The sequence below is a fragment of the Borostomias antarcticus genome, assembly GCF_949987555.1.
Source record: "Borostomias antarcticus genome assembly, chromosome: 9".
Lineage (NCBI taxonomy): Eukaryota > Metazoa > Chordata > Actinopteri > Stomiiformes > Stomiidae > Borostomias > Borostomias antarcticus.
The window spans coordinates 14,740,257-14,760,643 of NC_140242.1; the positions used below are offsets into that span (position 1 = coordinate 14,740,257).

General features: G+C 41.9%; 1 protein-coding gene across 1 annotated transcript; it reads right to left on the reverse strand.

Annotated features, from left to right (window-relative positions):
- Positions 1 to 17,490: 17,490 nt before the first annotated feature.
- LOC311312848 (uncharacterized protein) lies at positions 17,491 to 18,422 on the reverse strand (the record flags this gene model as incomplete). The annotated part of the gene is made up of 3 exons (XM_084442855.1): positions 18,302 to 18,422; positions 17,755 to 17,966; positions 17,491 to 17,673 (listed from the first exon to the last, which is right to left on the reverse strand). The coding sequence occupies exons 1-3, from the start codon at positions 18,324 to 18,326 to the stop codon at positions 17,491 to 17,493; spliced, it is 420 nt and encodes a 139-aa protein (XP_084298981.1). The 5' UTR covers positions 18,327 to 18,422.
- Positions 18,423 to 20,387: the final 1,965 nt, after the last annotated feature.

Sequence of the window (20,387 nt, forward strand, 5' to 3'; positions counted from 1 at the left end):
GGGCAAAAGTGGTTTCTCTTCCTGCTTCTGCCTAAGCCCTCCACAATACGCCAACACAACGGTGTCATGTTGTACCGAAGGAGAAGTGAAGAAGACGGTAGCTATCAGTAGCTAAAGCAGTTAGCTAATGTTAAGATCATTCCTCTAGCTGCTTTGCTGCTAATGCAAGTTCGTCTCCGTTCCTGCCCGAGAAACAGAAGTTGAACTAATAGCATCAAAATCAAAATAGCTACAGGAATCATCGTTGTAAAGTTAGCTATCTGCTTTTTAGCCACCGACAGCTACCGTTAATATTACGGAAGCTGCTGTCGTGAGCTAACTTGCTATCACGGTCTTATCGTGCAGCTTCACAGCCTGCTATTAGCAGACAGCACTAAAGTTGACAAAATCACACTTGCACATCATTAGAATTCCAACCATTTATATGGGAGTTATCATTCAACTAAACATGGAACCTGAATACTACCTGATATTTCAACCTGCTGCCATCAGTGATCGGCGCGTCTGCTTGTTTGAGTCATGAATATCTTATGCAGTTACATTCCATGTAGTGTCCCAAAACTGTTAAATCATTCCCCATGTAGTTCACTATGAGTCGCACTCAATACATCCATCGTAATAGGGAATAGGGAGTGAGTGAACCATTTCAAACACATCTCTGGTCATCTCCGTTAGCCATCTTACTCGTCCTGATGCTATGTTCCATATGAGAACACTCAGTTAGCCTAATGTATTAAACTTCTACTTGTCCCGACAGTTAACAGATATAGACCTGGCGACAGTTACAGAGATATAAACTATAAATAGATAGGCTTTGTTTGTAATAATTAAATTACAACCAGACAGAGAACAAGGAGTTTGAGAACGGTAGGCTCATCTAATGTGCGAGATGAGCTACAGCAATGGGTCAATGAGTGGTATTACTGCGCCCCTATGGGCAGGCGAGCGGTGGTGCGGAATGCCGTAAAGCGCCTGTTAGAATACCGCGGGTCAAGTTACATTCTTATGTTCCCACATCTTCTACATGCCTCCGAACTACACCAAAGTGATCTCGGTGAGTCAAACGTCTTATAATATGTCGTAAATAAGGTCCAGGTTGTCAAAAACAAGCATTGTCCTTTAAGGAAATATTGCATATGTATGTTAGAGGGTCCACAATAGTGTCAATCACTTGTTTAATTAGGGTCATGTCAATTCCATTCGCATCCAAAGATGTTTTGTTTTTGAAGTAACGAACGATGTCAATAATTTTGTTTTTATCGGTGTCTATCAGAAAAATTGTGGCTGGGTTTCTATCACTGAAATACTTCTCAGGGCCTCCCCCTTGTGGAAGTTTTATTCCATTTGCTAGTTTGGGCCCCATGTTCACAAAAAAGCTGTTGAAGCCTTCCACCACTTCCTTCTCATCCGTGATTGTCTTTTCATTATCTGTAAAACAATCGGGAAAACTCGTGTTAGATTTCTTCTTTCTGCTGATTGAGTTTAATATTTTCCATGTGCCTCTAATATTGTTTATTCTTCTCAAGCACATTATTGTAATAATTCTTCTTACATTTCCTAATTATATCAGTACGTTTATTTTTGTATTTTTTATATTTAATTTCATTTTCTTTCGTTCTATTTTTTATAAAATCTTTATACAGTGTGTTCGTTTTTTGCAGGCATTCAACAAGCCCCCTGTGATCCAGGTCCCATCCTGGCAGTTTGCTTTCCCCCTGCTCTGTAGCACTGGACAGCTTCTGTCATATATTGATTAAAAAAGTATCCCAAAAATTGTCATAGGCAGAGTCTACATCAGCTGCTTGAGAGACCGTTCTCCAATCTTGACCTGACAATGCACTTCTCAGTATATTCAGGCTATTCCTGGGTCCTTACTTTCCTCTGTTTTGTTTAATGTTCATTCTTCATTAATTTGAGTTCACAGTCATATACTAAAAACACTGGCAGGTGGTCACTGATATAATTTGTTAGTATTCCGCTAATTACATTGCCTTCCAAATAATTTGTAAAAATATTATCTATAATTGTCGCCGAATGCGATGTTATTATACTTGGTTTGGTAATGGTAGGATATAAACTCATACTGTACATTGCAGCACTAAACTCATCAATCGATTCCAATTTGTTTGGATTTAATAGGTCTATGTTGTAGTCACCACAAATGAAAGTGACCTTCTGTTCAGTGTTTATAAACAAACTTTCCATGGCATCTTTAAAATGCTCTATACTGGAGCTGGGAGCTCTATAGACACAACTGACAATGATGTTTTTCCTTTTCTCCATGACAATCTCAATGGAGATACATTCACATATGTCATCGATGGCAATAGTCATGTTGTTAATAGTCTTATATTTTAATCTTCTGTCTACAAATAAAGCGGTCCCCCCTCCCCTTTTGTTAACTCTATTAATAAAATTAAATGAATACCCCTCTAGTTCAAAATCCATCCCCTTTTCCAGGCTAAGCCATGTTTCCGAGATTGCTACCACACTAAATGGTGTAGTGAATTGACCCAAGTAATCTTTTATGTTTTGGAAATTTGCATATAAACTCATGCTGTTAAAGTGTATGATCGACACTCCGTGTTTTATATTGACTTTATTCTTAAACTGGTCCTCTGTGTAGTAACAACAATCACTGTTTACATCATTCAAAAAATTATTTTCGGGGTCAATGTCAGTCTTCATGCATGTTGCTTTGGTAGATTCATACACATGAGCGCACACATTCGTATATGTTTTACACTCAGTCCCAGCATTAAGTGATCAATTTGGTTGTGCCGTTCCTGTTGCTGGCTCGTTTGCTCCTTTAAAGCACACGCACCACACATCCACACACCACAAGCCACACATCCAAACTCCATGCGCACGTCCGCTCTCACCCACCCTGTCACTCATCCTCGCACAGATAATGTTCAAATGATCTGTTTGTAACCCAAGGGCTGCTGGATCCGCGTGCGTATAGCCCACACATCGTACATCAAACCCATGTCCAAGTGTGCTGAGATTCCTCCATCCGGTTGTCACACATGCACAGGTGCGTGCGCGAACATAAGCTACCCAAATATACTCCACTTTTCCTCCCACCGGACTTCTGAGTGCTCGCATGCACCCATACACATCCACACACACCCACGTACACAATCACCGCCATACCACACACTCCACCAGTTTCTGTCCACCCAAAAGGGTAAGAAGAAAAAAAAATAGTAAAGAACATAAGAAACTAGAAAGTACATTTCCTGGAGAAAATGTGAGGTGGGCTAGCTGCTGCAGCTGTATGTAACAGCTACTGCTAGTACTACTGTGGACCAGGCAATCTCCATGCACCCACCGGCAAAGACCGTGTGTCTAGCCCATTCAGGGGCTGAATTGTGGGGTCCGTGGCGTGGACAGTGGCGTGGTGGCAAGACTCCGCGCCCTTAGGTCAGAGCCGGTTGGGGACAGTGCACCCCTCTCCAGGCCACCTACCCGCCCCCACTGGTGAAGACCGTGTGTCTGTAGTCCACTCAGGGGCTTAGTTGTGGGTTCCGTGGCGTGGATAGTGGCGTGGAGACTCCGCCCCTTCATGTCAGAGCCAGTTATGAACAGTGTACCCCTCTCTGGGCCAACCACCTGCCCCCACCGGTGAAGACCGTGTGTCTCTAGCCCACTCAAGCGCTGAGTTGTGGGGTCCGTGGCATGGCGGCGAGACTCCGCCCCCTCAAGTCATAGCCCATCGTGGACTATTGGTGTGTTCAGTGTGTTGGTGTGTTCAGTGTGTTGGTGTGTACAGTGTTTTGGTGTGTTCAATGTTTTCAGTGTATTGGTGTGTTCAGTATGTTGGTGTTCTCAGTGTGTTGGTGTGTTCAGTGTATTGGTGTGTTCAGTGTGTTGATTTTCTCAGTGTGTTGGTGTGTTCAGTGTGTTGGTGTGTTCAGTGTGTTTGTATGTTGTGGCGTGCTGGCGAGACTCCGCCCCCTCATTATTGCAATCCCCAGCACACACTACACAAGGTCAGGTTCACAGTTCAATGTGTACCTTTAAGATACTGTACCTTCCAGCTCTCTCCTGTGAACTGTCACCATAGCAACCACAGCGCAGCAGCACAGCTCTGCAGCACCAAAGCACAGAACACACAGAATTCACCGACTCACTCACCATACGTTTCAATGGGGAGCGCAGTTGCCAAACAAATCGTCACACAGCGAAAACTAAGTCACACAGCTTAGATACTTACATTGTACGAATCAGCACAGTTGTGTGAACATTTTAATATATAATATGTGTGTGAGTTCAAAACTGTAGGAGTGCCAGCAGTTTACAAAATGTGTGAATATTTTCAAAGCAAAAACAGTTTCTGAACATTCCAAAAGCAGTTTCTAGCAGTTTCAATGGGACAAAAATAACTATTAAAAGTTAAATTACTAAAAAACTATCAAAAATATAAAAAATCTGAATACATCAGATAAATAGCTAAACGTCATGAACATTTTAAAGTTTGAATGAAGTCTCTTGCACAAAGTATGAAGAAGTAGTTAAGCGGCAAAAAAACTGGGGAGAACTATAAGTAAGAAAGAAAGAACTAGTGCTGCGAGCAGCAGTGAGCGGGCCCTCGCACCCCACGCGTGTGCTATTTCGGAGTCCAGTACTGAGAGAAACTTCCTGTCACCAGTAGGTGGCGCTCTAAGCGTGTATGTAAGTATGACTCAATACTGACCTACAGATGTGTTCAGGATGCGACCTTTATGAAGCGTGACCAATTTGGTCTAAATCAGATAAGTATGTAGTAGTTATGAGGACTTCCTGTTTTATGGTGAGACTGAAATTCGCTGTGGCGCCACGGCAAGGGTGTTTGGTGAAAGTGAATTTTATTTGATAACTATAGATTAGAAAGGTCTACAGATGAAGTTGACAGAATTTGAAGTCAATGGGCTGAAATCTTTAGGAGGAGTTTGTTAAAGTATGAGGCATGGAAATGGCAAAATCGATGAGAAAACTGTAGAGTACGATCAAAATGGCCGACTTCCTGTTGGACTCCAAGATCATTTTTGTTTTGCATATATCTGAAATAGCACACTACCCCTTTAAATGGGCGCTCCCATTATTAGCGGCTGTCTGAATATGAAGACTGGGGAGATAGTGCTGCTCGGGCTCGCGAATAATGGCAACGACGAATCGAGTGTGTCCACGACCGTCAGTTGCTGGCCGATCCTCCCTTCACTGAACTTCAATATCAAAGAACTGTCAATCAAAGATATCAAAGAACTAACTTAAAAGACTGATCAAAGAACGAGATTTCTAAGATCACACAGGGGGAGGAGCTGAGGGGACTAAATAAACTTACTAGGAACTTATTATAGAAATATAGCACTGATCATTTATGTGTATTTGGAGCATCGTAACAGTAATAACAATAATATATAAATAAATAAAAAATAATAGGCTAATAATATTGATGATAGCTAGGATGCTGGCCTAATTATGGGAGAACATTCTTAGTTTTATGCTATTTCAGTTAGGCCTATATACACACACACAATCACAATCAAGGGTATTATTTTAATATATATATTTTAAAGTCCAGTAAAGCTATAGCAATTTCATGTAATATGCAAACGATAGAGATTATCACCTATCAATCAGCTTTTCAAAACTAAATAACCCAAAAAACGGCTCCAATGGGAGGCGGCTCCATCGGTCTTAAAAGAGGCGACCGACACATGATCATTATCAGAGATCACATGAGATCATGGCTGCCAGACCAACTGCTCCCCCGGCGCTGCCCACCATAAATGAGCCAGAGGTCATCCAGCTGGCTCAAAAATTGGAGATGTTCAACGTGAGTGATTAAGAGTAAATTGTAGTAGGCCTATTTATGAAGAGGGTGTTCGTGATAATTAGGCTACTGCGTTTATCATATGCTATCACGCATTTGTAATTGGTGTTGACAAATTAGGCTAATGGTTTGGATAGCCTACGTTTATAACACGTGCTATGACTGCATGTATCATATGCTTGCACTATTTATATAATTCGCATGAACAAATTCATGGTTTTGATTAGACCATAGTGGCCTGCGTAAACCTGTAAACCACGTGCATTATTTGGTGATGGCATTTCCATCGAATTAATTCAATTTGTCATTTGTCGTCAAAAAAGTAGGCCCCTAACAGTAGGCTAGGCTCGTGGTTAGGCTATTGGCTGTAATGTTTTCACATTTTACCTTTTCACATCTAAACACCAAACTATCAACATACAATGTTGTTTTCATTAAGTTAGTCGCTTGAAAAAAAAAAAACATATTGACTTTAACATTGTAAAATGCAGCGCTATGTTGAAGATTAGCAACCAAGTTACAAACCGACAAACGCAGTTACTGTATATTTAAAACCCGGAATTGTTTAGAACATGTTTACCTACAAAGTAGGCTACATAGATGTCACCAAAGATAGTGTTTTTATACATTTTTGTTTTAATTAAAAATAGGTGACATGGCATTGGCTAAGGAACAATATACAGGGTAATATATTTGAATTTACAGAGTAAAAATTGCATGAGGAGAGCAGGAGATTGATCTGCAAGTCTTAAGGGGGACCTTGGCTGAGGACAGGGTGGGAGGTTCACCGGGACAAGTTACCAGGTGTGCTACAGGAGACAGGGAGGTGTTCACAGGACCTGTTTAGAGTAAAAGGGAGAGATACTAGGGAGGTCAAGGTCAACTTTATTTATAAAGCACGTTTAAAATCAACCGAAGTTGCACCAAAGTGCTGTACAATATATAAAATAAACTAAAACAAAAAACAGAATAAAGTGCACATAATCACAGAACCAGAAAGGGAGGAGGGAGGAAGACAGGATTAGTATAGCATCTAAGCAGACATGGGGGTCATCTATCAGGCCCAGGGTGGTCTGCGTGTGGCAAACATATGTGTTGCTGTTGTGCATCAGGCAAATCAATGTTACCTGAAGCATGGATCCAGTGTACATTTTTGTTCCTTATTGTGTTATTGTTTTCCCTTTTTTCATTCACGTGTCCTTAAATGTATTGTTGTGTTTTTTACAGCTACAAATAATGAATCCGTGGGCGACAAGGGAGTACCTCCACTCGGAGGGTCATGAACTGGCCACAGAGGTACTCCAGGCGCTGATCCGCCACGTCAGGTGTGCACGTGCCCGTGATCAGCGCCTGGAGTACCTGGAGGGGCAGCTGGCTGCCGAGAGAGAGAGAGGGTAAGTGTTTATGTCATTGAATGATATTTATTTGTTGACTTTAGATTCGATTTTTCCCAGGTTTGTTACTGTTTGAAAATTACTGATGTTATTTTTCTCTACACCATTATACTACTGTTGCACTTTGAGTTCTAAAATATAACAATAATACATTTACTTTTTATACTGAAAATATTAATGACATATCTCAACACAAAATGGAGTGGATTTATTGTACTGTACCATCTAAAAATCTCAATGATGAAATAGCTGGCATATTGCCTATAATCTGTGTGTGCCAATTTATATAAGCAGCTTGAACATGGCTGTGAGGTGCAGTAGGCATAGGGCCTATAGTTTGCTGTTACATAGCCAATAGGTAATAATTTAATGATATGAGGTTATTCACCTCATCCACAGTTTTGTGAATTGTTTTGAAATGAATTTGACAATAGCTGTGGTGTTTACTTGAGTAACATTTAGAATGTATTTAACTTCCAATTACAAGAAAATATCAGCTGTGAATTACTATACAGGAAATCATGACACAACTGATTGTCTGTTTGTGTAGGCTATTTTACAAGATAAGGCATTGTGAGTGTTTTTATTTTGTGGGCAATGTCAACAATTTTTCCAGAACTAATGTTTATTCAATATATTATTCCATGTGAATCTCAGCTGACAGCGATTTTGAGGAGGCAGCACAGGGAGAGGACCAGGCCACTGCGCTCTCTCGTAAGTGTCCAGCGAGTGATGAGGTCTGTTGTGTTGAAGTTGTCAAGTTTGATTCGCCATGCCTGTCTCCATGCCTTTGTGTGTCTCCCTTGTTTAGTCAGGGGCAAGGTATACGCGTTAAGTGTGAATTATGCCTCCATGTTGAATCGATTGTGTAGGTTATGGGTTGCTAGCCGTAGGTCAGTCGTTATGGCTTAAGCTAAATTGTAGCCTGACGTGCACCTTCCCAAAAATATAACTATGCGTCATGGTGATGTCAATCAATCAATCAATCAAAGCTTTATTTGTATAGCGCATTTCATACCCAGAGGCAACACAATGCGCACAATGCGATGTGGTTTGTAACACATGAACGTAGAAGCATAAATGACTGACAGCGCTGTAGGGTACAGGCGTTCAACCATAAATCACGCTTAAGGTTGTCTGCCTATAGCCTACTGAGGGTGGAGCTGTAGTTTTCAAACTTTTTCATAGTTGCAGTCACCATCCTTACCATACTGCAGGAATAATACAGAATGTATAGTCTCTTTGTGTTTGGCGTAGATATATCATATTGAATGGGATTAATATGAGGGGTATTATTGCCAATGTACACATTAGTACTGTTTATGCTGTGTTTATCAACCCAACACCATTAATAAAGGTGTTGTATCTCACAACTAATGTTTTTCTTTCTGTTTACATATGATTAATAGAGTGCATTGAACCGATGGAGGCTCCAGTGGAGCTCCCCCCTGTAGAAGGAGTCCCTGTGTGAGTATTGTTTTATCCTTTATAGTCTTAACACTAGATGTGCTGTATATTTGAAACCTACTAGAAGTGCTGTGGAGTAGGTCAAGTCATCCTGTAGTCTTTAGAAGTGAGGCTGTTACTGACACATGGCACTTTAGAGTAGGCTATGACTCATTATGTGAGAGCAAGTCTGAAGTTGTATACCACAGAAAATATTATTTCTGTGTATTCATATGCCCATGATACCTAGTATTGATTATTCATATGTGACCGCCGCTGGTAATTTGGTCCTCAACTAGGCATTTTCATTTTTCAGTTTTTTACAGATTATGAAAGTGCAGATTGTAAGCTTTCAAATGAGGTCTCATACATTGAAATCTGAACATATTTGAAGAAGATATGCTTATTTGAATGCTAGTACTGCCAAATCAACTTAGCTGAGAAATCCCCCTCCAAAGTTCTCCAACATTTTCACACCTCTGACTGCCAGGTAATGGGCGTGAACAATAGCCTGGTAACCGCACCCCCAGCCACTCCCCCACTGGACGATCTGTCATTATCTGTCAGAGTGGCTGTCAACTTGGGGTATTACCTGAGAGTGGCAGCCAAGTGGGGTGCTCTCTCACTGATGACCCCACACTCTTTGAGTCAGTATTAATCTTGTGTTGTGAATGCAGTTAAGTGTACAAAAAAAGGCAACAGTCTAAGTGTTAAAGTGTACAGTCAGTTGTCTGTTTTATAGACAAGGTGCATAGTGTTCATTGTGATCAAGTGTACAACAAAGTAATAACAGTCCCCAGCTCAATACTCAAGGTAATAACAACAGTACTCAGCTCAGTATTCAATATTCTAACAATGCAGTCTGTGCAAGTGTGGGCAAGTCTGTGCAAGAGAACAAGCAACGCTTCAGTATACAAACAGGAAAACAGGAAAGGCTGTGGCCTTTCTCCTGCAGTGCTGTCCGTCCTGATGATCTGCAGTGAATCTACAAGCGGACAGTCTTGTTCTGAGCTGCTTTGGAGTTTGGCGGGGGACATGTGACATCTCGTCCCTCATCAGAACAGAACTCTCTGATCTTGTCAAAGAGATACGTCTGTCTGGCCATGTCCAGTCCGGGTGGGGCTTGCACAAGAAGACCTTCTCTGGGGGGCAGGACATCAGGCTTGCGCCGGTGCCGGTGCATCACAGTGTTCTCTGGCCACAACCATGCCAGGTCTCTCAGCATCAAAACTGCAATAGAATAGAAGGAGGAAAATACATTAAACTATTGCCCACAGTACTGGTACTCCATATAGATAAAATAGTACCAGAATGTGTTGATTAAATAGACTAGCTAATGCATGATAGGATGAACGTATTCTCACCTGTTGTGCAAAATCAAAGCTGTAGTGCATAGTGATCTTCTTGCTGGCTGGTATGAAGGGAGAGCTGCAATTCCTTACAAGCTGGAGCTGGTTTTTGCTCATCCTGTAACCAAAACAAAGAAAAAGGTGTCAGACTACCATAGCTCTCATGCTCTCTCATTCTGTTTCTCTCTATAATATAGCTACCTAGCTCGATATTAGCTGCCACGCTGGCTAGTTTAGGAACAAAGGGCTAGCTCAGCTAACTAGCATGTTAGCTAACGTTAGCTAGCTAGCCTTTGTTATGCTAGCTAGACTTAGTCACTTGTTTAGAAAGGAGCTTCTGCTAAACGACTAACGTTAATGTAATATAAACAGCACAGATAGTATAAAGATCAGCTTACCCCAAAGCAAAGCAGAATGCTTGGCGGTGGTGTGAATCTGGTACGTCGTTCGCGTTCGCTTGGTAGCAACATGCTTTGCTGATACAGTCATCTCTGTATCACAGGTCATCAAGAATAAACTCCGTGTACGAACGAGTCCTGCTCTGCTGGAGTTTTAGCTGCTCTTAAAACTCTTTCCATGTCCTGGATGCCATCCCCGTCTTCTCTTTAGCAAAAGCTGTAGCATCCATGGTTAAACTTGGAACTGAATGTAAACAGCCGGCGTGTTTGGGAAGGGTGGGGGGCGGAGAACCCGGAAGCAATAGCCAATGAAAACAAATCATGCTAATCGATCTGCCCGCCCCCAAGCCCGGCTCGAAATCAGCTAAAAACGAGCTTAGTTTGCAGACTAATTAAACGTATTTCGTGAACCTAAAACTGTTGTCTGTTATAGTAAGTAGGTTCTTCACAACTTCAACTTTGGTAATACACCAAAAAACAAAAAACGAAAAAAAACGTTTTTTTATATATTTTGCCCTCTAGCGCATTTCGGGGTTTGCCGAGTTGCGGACCAAATCACCAGCCGCTGTCACATATACATTTGAGATTGACTACATAACGACTGTATTGATGAACCTTGGCAATATCTACCGGGAGAAAGTAGTGTTGCAGCCTACAGTAAATGTCAAGGGGAAAATTAATGGATTGGATTTTAAGTCCAAAATACTTTTTCCTCATGTGATTTTGAAGTGTCAAAAACAGTGGCAGGTAAAATGCACATGCCTAGGAGAGCATAGAAGCCGGGTATTGTAAGTTGAAGGGGTGCAGGGAATTACTTTATATGTAGTTGCATGGATGAAATGACCGCTCCTCTGCATTTGTAATGTTAAGATTTTCTCTTTTTGTATTATTCATATATTTTAGTTAGCCATGGTGTCCTAGGTATAAAGTTTATAAAATCATTTCAATGTACTAATTTGTGGTTTTTTTCTCTCCTCAGTTTGGCTGAAGAAATTTTTTAATAAATACATGTTAACTTTATGATTGTTGTCAATTTCATTTTTATTTGTAAAATTGTGACCCTCTTGCTCTACTTTCGTATCTTAAACAACATTGGAAATGTAATCTGTGCAGTGTGGCTAGAAGTAGCTCTAGTCTAGAGCTGTTAAGTTCAAGTCATTGTGTAAGTAGAGTATAGAATGTAATTCTTCTTGGTGGTGATGCTTAGTGGTGTTGTGGTGTGACTGCATGTGATGTCATAGGCCTACTGTACATGGAACTCACAGCAGCAATGCATCATTTTGAGTGGCATTTAGAATGTAAACTGACACTCATTTCTTAATTTTGCTACTGTGTTTACATATAAGTGCCATGTGAGGCCATTGGGACATCACGTGTGCATATGTTTATAAGTATTATTTATTGGGGGAGCTTGGACTTGCTGGGGACTGTGGTGGAGAGACGCATAGCCTACAGAGCGACAGCTTCCCTCCAGTGCAGAGCAGCCGTGGACGGCTCATCTCCATGCGCTCACGGACTGAGCGCTTCGGACAAAATATTGTGACGTGATCTTGAATGTCTGTTCTCTATCATTTCATCGCTTTGTCAAGTGTTGTAGGCCTAATTTGCCCAAGGGATGAGTAAAGTAGCATCTTGATAGATTCACAGGCTACACGAGTTGATGCTCTCTGCTATGCGCGCCGTTGCCAGATGGATATAGACCAACTCGTGTAGCCTACAGCCAATAAAACGGCTTATGATTTTATGATATATTAGATAATTAGATGATTATTAATTGTATTAGATAGGCTAATTATTATGCATCTAAGTTCTAGGCAGGATCTGTAGCGGAGGCCTTTTTTAATATATAGGGATTGGCCAATAGGGCCTTTGCTGTTCTGTCGCGGTTGCATCTACGTTTTTCCTTTTGTGAAATGTAGGATTCTATTCTTGTTAAAGTCGTGATTATGACAGCAGGTGTTATATTTAAACGTGATTTATTTTCCTTTATTACGTGACTTTACAAAATGGCCATGTGTGGCCACTTTTACAGGCAAACAAAATCGAACAATGCACTTGATGCACTGATTGCATATTAATCCACATCAGGTCTAAAAAGTACTACCACAGTTGGTTTTTTTTCACTTTGTGGATATGGCCATTGTCAACAGCTGGTTGCTGTATCGGCGTGAATTGTGAGAAAGAAAGAATCAGAAGGATTTGCTTGCTTTTAGAACATCTATTGCACAGGCACTCTGCATGCAAGGCAAGGATCTGTCACAGAAGAAGAGTGGGCGGCCTTCATCTGATGTTGAAAGGAGTTTGAAAGAAGAAACGTCGAGGTCCAACTAAGGCTATTCCAATACAGGAAGTCCATTCAGATGCTGTGGGTCACTGGCCAGTGGTTGAAAGTGGGAGGCAACGCTGCAAACTCCCAAAATGTAAGGGCAAGACCGTATTCAAATGTGTAAAGTGCAATGTTCATCTGTGCTTCAACAAAAACAACAACTGCTTTCGTGAATTCCACATGTAAGAGTCAGCAGTAACTGTATGCTCACTCTCTACATCACAACAAGGACAGTGAAACAGACAGAATGAGTAAAGATGTATCAAGGCCAGTCAAACAGTATGAGTAAACATGTAACAAGAACAGAGTATTAGTAAACATGTACAGTACCAAGGCCAGTCAAACAGTATGAGTAAACATGTAACAAGAACAGTCAGAGTATTAGTAAACATGTAGGCCTACAGTAATAAGGACAGTGAAACAGTATGAGTAAAAATGTAACATGTCAAGTGAGTATGAGTAAATAATAAAATAATATTTGTAATCTTTATAAATTATGCCTGTTGTCGCTAATTTGCATCATACCCAAATTACTATTGTATGCCTGTTGTCGCTAATTTGCATCATAGCCAAATGTATATCTATTCTATGTGCTATTGTGAAATTAATAATCTCCACTTAATTTAGCATCAGCTTGAAGGCAAAAACACACACAAAATATTTTTTTTTATATAATTGTTAATAAATTCAGGCATCAAGGGGATATACATAGTAGTATTAGCATAGTAGTAGTATAATTATTAAGTATATGTGTATTATCAATATTATCATTATTATTATTGTAGTGGTGTGAATAAAATGACTGTTCGGCTACGACACTCCTGATTGGTTCATTTGAATTTTGAAAATAGCGCCTCTGGGCGTAGCCTACTATAAATACCTTCCACTTTCTCCCGACGGGCGTCACTGAGTTTCCGGACTTCTGTGATAACTGAGCGAGATAGCGACTGTATAGCTTTTGCGATACACAGCTTTCAAGCAAAAACCACCGATCTACAGCAGCTCTCTTTCTTTCTGCTTTTCTTTCTTTACATCGATTTTTGTGGACTACGTGGACTTGATAGAACGCAGTAAGTAATAATGAGTGTCTTTATAGTGTGTAGCTAAGGTAGCTTGTTAGCCTAGCCTAGCTATTCTTGGATAGCTAATGTGTAACTTCGCTAGGCATTTTCCGACATTTTGTCTTTATATTTGTAAACTTGAGTGAGGGTTACTTTGTGTTAAAAGTGTGTTGTGTAGCTCATTTATTATCATTTTGCTATTTGCTTTAGGGCTAGTGGGCTTCATATAGTTAGCTTTGAGATCTTGCTAGCATCATTTGAAATCGCCTGGCAACGGCTTTTAGCCTTGTCTACTATGTAGGAGTTACTTGATAAAAAGAGTGCCGGTTTAAATACATATTCGGAGACATTACCAATTGCGAGCATATTCGTCCTCATTATAGTTTGGTATCGGCTATAAAAGCAACAATAGTAGGGCCCTATTAACGCCGACCCTCGAGTACCCTATTAACTGCCAAAAACGGCGACAATTATTAATTTCTGCATTGTACTAGCCGCATTTTAAACTGCAACGGAAAAGTAACCGACTGTCCTACAATTGGATATCATATAAAGTCTACGTTCATTATGTTCAGCTTTGTATGAAGGTGGCCATATATACATTGTGACGGTGAGAGAATTGGCATGCCCGGAGGCACGTTTGCATGGCCCTCTATGATAGAATAGCGGAACGCTCCCTGACATACTGTAATGTCTGTAGCCTACATTTCCACGCACCATCGGCCAAATGTTTACTTCAGCTGTTATCAGCCAACTACAGATATCATTTGGTTGAGTCTGTGAAACATTTGGTGCGCCTCTGTACATTTCCAAATGCCTGCGCTGCTGCGGCAATAGGCCTAACTTGAGGCTCACAATCTCATCTTTTTTGTATACGGAAGCCATAGGCTTAATGATATGTAGATTTTTACTTAATAAAAAGAGTGTGCAGTGGCATCATAACCGGGAGATAATGTCTGCAAATTCAAGTAAAACGCAGACTTTGCTTATCCAGTGCGAATGTGCCATAACGAAATGCAGACGACGGGATAATTTCTAAATCACCGAGGTCCCCAGATAATACTTGTCCCGTGCGAATAGGGCTTTAAGTTTGTATTTTATATATTCTGTCAGTTCCCTACTAACACAATGAGGTTGCAGCAATGTTGCAGAAACGTGCAATTTAGACTTTTGTATGGTCCACTCAACGTCAAGTTAAACGTGCATGCAACGCAAACGCGGTATCTGCACACAAGTTGCTGCAACGTGCAGGTCCAACGTGTCTGCAACGTGCCTGCAATGTGTACACAACGTTGTGATTTCCGTGATGATTTCGATGTATATTGCTGCAACGTTGTATACACGTTTATATATTACTTTGTTACGTTGCTGCAACGTGGTCTACACTTCCTTTGGCTACATATATAATTTGCATTACAAAACAAATCAGCTCCTTGCACAAGCTCCACTACTTCCTGAAACTCTACAGGCATATTTCTTTACCGTCCTATACTATTGGATAGCAATAGCGATGAAGCCGGTGTGCAGCACACCTGATCAATCACTTCCATCCACTAGTATAGGACAGGAAAGAAATACGCCTGTAGTGTCAGGAAGTAGTTGAGCTTGTGCAAAGAGCCTATTAATGTCATAGTCAATGCAGCAAGCAAAATTATGGTACAAAAGTTATGACACAACACCATTCAGTCAAGAACAATTTATTTTATTTAAAAAGTACACAATGTCTGGCCTGCAACATGATAAACAAGTTTAAAAACAAAAAGGATTAAAAAAAAAAATACAAAAACAGTTATTTACAAAAAAAAGTTATTTACAAAAAAATGGCAGGCTGTGCTCTGATAGGCTGGGGGGGGGGGGGCTGTGCTCAGATGGGCTGCGAGGGGGCGTCAGATGGGCTGGGGGGCAGCTAGGAAAGGAAGTCTTCCTCATCAGAATGCTGGGGAGTGCTCAGATGGACTGTTCTTGGATGGGCTGTGCTCAGGCGGACTTCTGCAGACAGGGTTGCCAGATTGGTGTGATGTTTTCCAGCCCAATGAGTGCTCAAAATCCGCCGAATGTGATAAAAAACCGCCCAAATATTATAGTATATAATATATAGCAGTGCATGCTAAGAAAAATGCCTTTCAGTTGAAATACCGAAAATAATAATAACTCGTGGTAAACTGCAACACACGCCTACACATATGTCACACGCACAGCCTACAACAGAGAGAAAGTTGCGTAATCCCATCAAATAGTCAAAGAAATGATAATGCAGGCAACTAATTATAACACATGAGAAGCATGGCTATATCATGAACAGAGGAACAGCGGTGCTGCGGTCATAGACAAGAGAGCAACTCAAGATGACAAGCTAGATAACAAGCTTTAGTGGTGACAAGAAACCGCAGAATGTGACAAGTGGACTAGGCTACACAACTTCCAATAGTAGGCCTATATAACCACCTGTATAACCACCCATGAATACCCTGCCTGCTCGCCTACAATAACCGAGTCAGGAGTGTGACACTCAGGCAGGCAAGCAGGCAGAGACACAAGTAGGAATCACTCAATGATGCGACATCCAGAAACACCTGCTTAGTATTAAGTAAAAATGTCTTACATTCAAGCCGAACAGGCCAGGAGTCCATTCCAACTTCTAACGTAACTCGTCAATGTAAAACTATGTAGGCTACATGTGGTGAACTTGCTAATTAGCAAGTATTAATAGATGGTTGAGTCAAAGCTCCCCAACTGTCGGGGAGGGTGGAACAGACGTCAAACCGCTCCGTGTTAGACCAGAGCGCGTCCATGCGAGCAGAAAGCAGCAGTAATCAGAAAGCAGCAGTAATCACATGAGATTTCTGCCATCATCTTTAGCGTCACTTGGGAAAATGCTCTCTCCACATGAGCATTTGATATGGGCAGAGTGAGCATTTGATATGGGCAGAGTGAGCATTTGATATGGGCAGATGATTGCGCCAAGTGCCACATCCTGAAAGCACAGATTTCCTCCGGCATCTTTAAAGGCCTCTACCTCCAGCCAAAAGGCATCGATGCGGTGATCATGACAGAAACCTGCTGATCCCACATCCCCACGTTGGCATCTTTAGGTTTCTTCAGGGGGTAGCTAGCTAGATTTGACCTCGACCTTCTCCTTGACCGTGTGAATCAAATGCATTGAACAGGGAGAGCTCCCTCGCCCCTATTGGACAGGTGCACATCTCCCACCCTATTAACATCATTAGATACAATTGAACCGTCTGTCCCGCCAGTTTTAATTTTTTTTTTTTTTTTTTAAACGCCCGCCCAATGCTATTTTTTCCAGCCCAACCGCCCAATGCTATTTTTTCCAGCCAAACGTGATCAAAAGAAGCCCAATTGGGCGTGAACCCGCCCAATCTGGCAACACTGTCTGCAGATACCTAAAGACACAATGAAATGGCCGTAAATACACAACGCACATACATGCACAAAAAAGTGGTACACAATCTATGGAACCATGCAGTCACACTGGGTAGGAGAAACCAAAAAAAAAGACATCACTTACCCTTCTGCATTTAGCAGGGGCATGTTTCAATGTCTCCTGCAGCTGGGCGGCCACCTCCGCCATCGTAGCCTTTGGCATGGAGACCATCACTGCACCTTTAAGTTATCAAGAAAGGTAATGGTTTCAATTCACATCGGTCATGGAACAAAGACGATGTATTAAAAAATATTCAAAATATGAACCATTTCTTACGTGTTAGAACATTGAAGAGTGTCATACTCTTCAGTGGCTTCTTCCTCTTCTTCCCGTGCACACTGTAGGCGCTCCACACCGCATGTGTGGCTACAGCTGACAGCACCCGCCGGACTGTGTCCGCCAAGTCTCTGCCACCAATGGCACCTAGGTATTGTGTCTGCAAAACAAAGACAGTCATTTACTGTACCCTTCCCTGCACTGCAAAAATAAGACAAAGTTCCGCCCTGCAGACACTCACCATCTTCCTCTGATGTTCCCGGTCCTTCAACCTGGCCTCACAGACCTGCAGCTCCTCGTCCGTTTGGGCAGGGTTCAGTACATCCAGCACTTCTCCCTGGGCTCCAGACTCCACAGGCCGCGTGCTCTGGGCCAGTTCCCTCACAGTCCGTGCAAGCTCACGGAGTTGCTCCCGCATCTCTGAGAACTGCTGATGTACAGACCTCTGGAAATCTAGATAAACACAGATGTGGCTATAAGTACATTGACATAAAACTAAATGAAACTCAAAATATATGCCTGCATGCAACATGAAGTAGTCCCATACCAGCATCTGCAGAGCAGCATCGATTAGGTAGAGGGGTACATGGAGTCAATGGTGCTGGAGCCGTTTTATTGGGCGACGGCATCACAGACCTAACTGAAAACCAAAAGGGATAAAGGAAAGGGATTAGCAGGAAACTGTATGGTGTTGGCAGCATGCTTTGGCTTCTGGCATTTGAAGGAAAATAAATTAAGACATTAACAGGTAGACATCACAACACCACAGCAGTACATGCCACTCTTACCTGGTCTGGCTGGGGTGCTATACATGAAGCCTGGGCTCGCATGGTTTTCGCTCACAGGGGATGAGCTCGGAAAATCTGCAAGATGAGTAAATGGTATTCAATCTAAAAAAGCCAATCACAGAGCTAACTGAAAACCTAAAGGGATTAGCAGGAAACTTTATGGTGTTGGCTTTGGCTTCTGGCATTTGGAGGGAAACTAAATAAAGACAAGACAGGTAGACACCACAGCAGTACATGCCACTCTTACCTGGTCTGGCTGGGGTGCTGTATGATCTGGCTGGGGTGCTATACATGGGGCCTGGGCCCCGCTCGCCCACATGGGACAAGCTTGGAAAATCTGCAAGATGAGTAAAATGGTATTCAAAATAAATTTTAAAAAAATAGTCCAACTATCAGTGTGCAGTAGGCATAGACATTTCATTTCAACACAAACATGCATACCTGGATTGTACAGCACACGTGGATTGTACTGGACCGCTGGCAGAGGCCTTTCAACTCCGGCACCTGGCACCTGGTCTTTGGCCTGCATAGTGGGGACCAATGGCTGCCCGGGGCTTGGAATATCTAGTGGAATATCAGTAAATTAGCTCAGATTACTCGATTTCAAAAGTACTACTCTTTTGGGACTGTTGAATGCACTTTAGTGCACAAACATGTTCTTACCCCATCCTTTTTGGAGAGCCAGGATACTGGGACAACCGACACAGTGTCCTCCCCCAGAAACTCCACACTGCAATACAGTCTGCCCAATAAACAAAAAAAGATTAAGTTTATAAACACATAAGGACCCTATGGGAAAGTAGGCAGAGGGGAAGAAGCGACTAAAACAACAATTCAACAAGTCATTACAGCCGATAAGTAATTAGTGACACGCCACTATTCTATACTATTCTTTTTTGATTCTCTGCCGGCCCAGGACAGATGCGGTCAATGGCGGTCAATCATCAGTGTGGGAAACATGAGCTAGTTTAGGCATTAGCCACTGCAGTGCACAGATTAAATGTATAAGGCCCGTGAATCATGCGTTACTACTCGCAGTTTTAACAGGAACGCCTGTTTTTGACTCGTGTACTCCAACAATACACACCGATACTACAGATGTGGCAAACAAAGCTGCCTCCATCTTTGTTTCGAGCTAACGTTACATGGACCACGTTGTCCATGGTACCCCGCTTACCTCGTGGGTGGCATTGTTCTCAGTCTCCCACTTTCCAGACAAATGGAAAATATATAAAGCATTATCTTGGCTTCGCCTTCACCTTTGCCTATGTAAAATTAGCCTAAGATTCGTGATGTCCTTAGAAAGCCTGACACGAGCGAGCTCCCAACGTGAGTCTCAAATTCAGCAGTCGAACAAACAAAAAATTTCCCTCAGTCCAGCGGCCATTTTAGATTAACGTTAACTAACACAAAACTTAACATCTCAGACCGTTCGCTTGCTTATGTTTCTGCAAATGTTCACGGCGAACACAAAGCCAGCAGTAACAGAAAAAAGGTTTGCAATAGTTTGTCGGAGTATTTTCAATATTGTCTAAACGTTAGTCAAGTTCGGGCCTTGACTTAGCTAGCTAGCATTAGGTAGCGTGCTAGCTAGCATTAGGTAGCGTGCTAGCTAGCATTAGGTAGCGTGCTAGCTAGCACTAGCTAACGTTAGCTAGCTATCATTAGGCTTCCAATTCCTGAACTTAGTTTAGCGTGCAGGTTATGAGTTACTTCTGTTTACTTAAATTATTACCGGTAAGTAAACAAATAAATAGCTAAACCAACAGTCAAATCAATGTAATTTGATGAGAAAAAACCCTGAGGTAACTGGTATAACTTACCAGAGATGAGTGCGCACCACACAAAAAAAGTGTTTTAGTCCCCAATCTGTTCTCTTTATGGCTTTAAACCACAGCTTTCGGCGGTTCCTCTGAAAAGGGGGACATCTCGAGGGGATGCTGAAGAATCTGAGGCCATCATCTTGTCCTTTTCTGTTTGTACAGTTCACAGCACAGCAGCTTTGAGGCATAATTAGCTACATGAAACGGAGCTCCTGGCTACTGTGGCTAGCGAGTTCGTTCCTCGTTCGCTCGTTCCTTTTTCC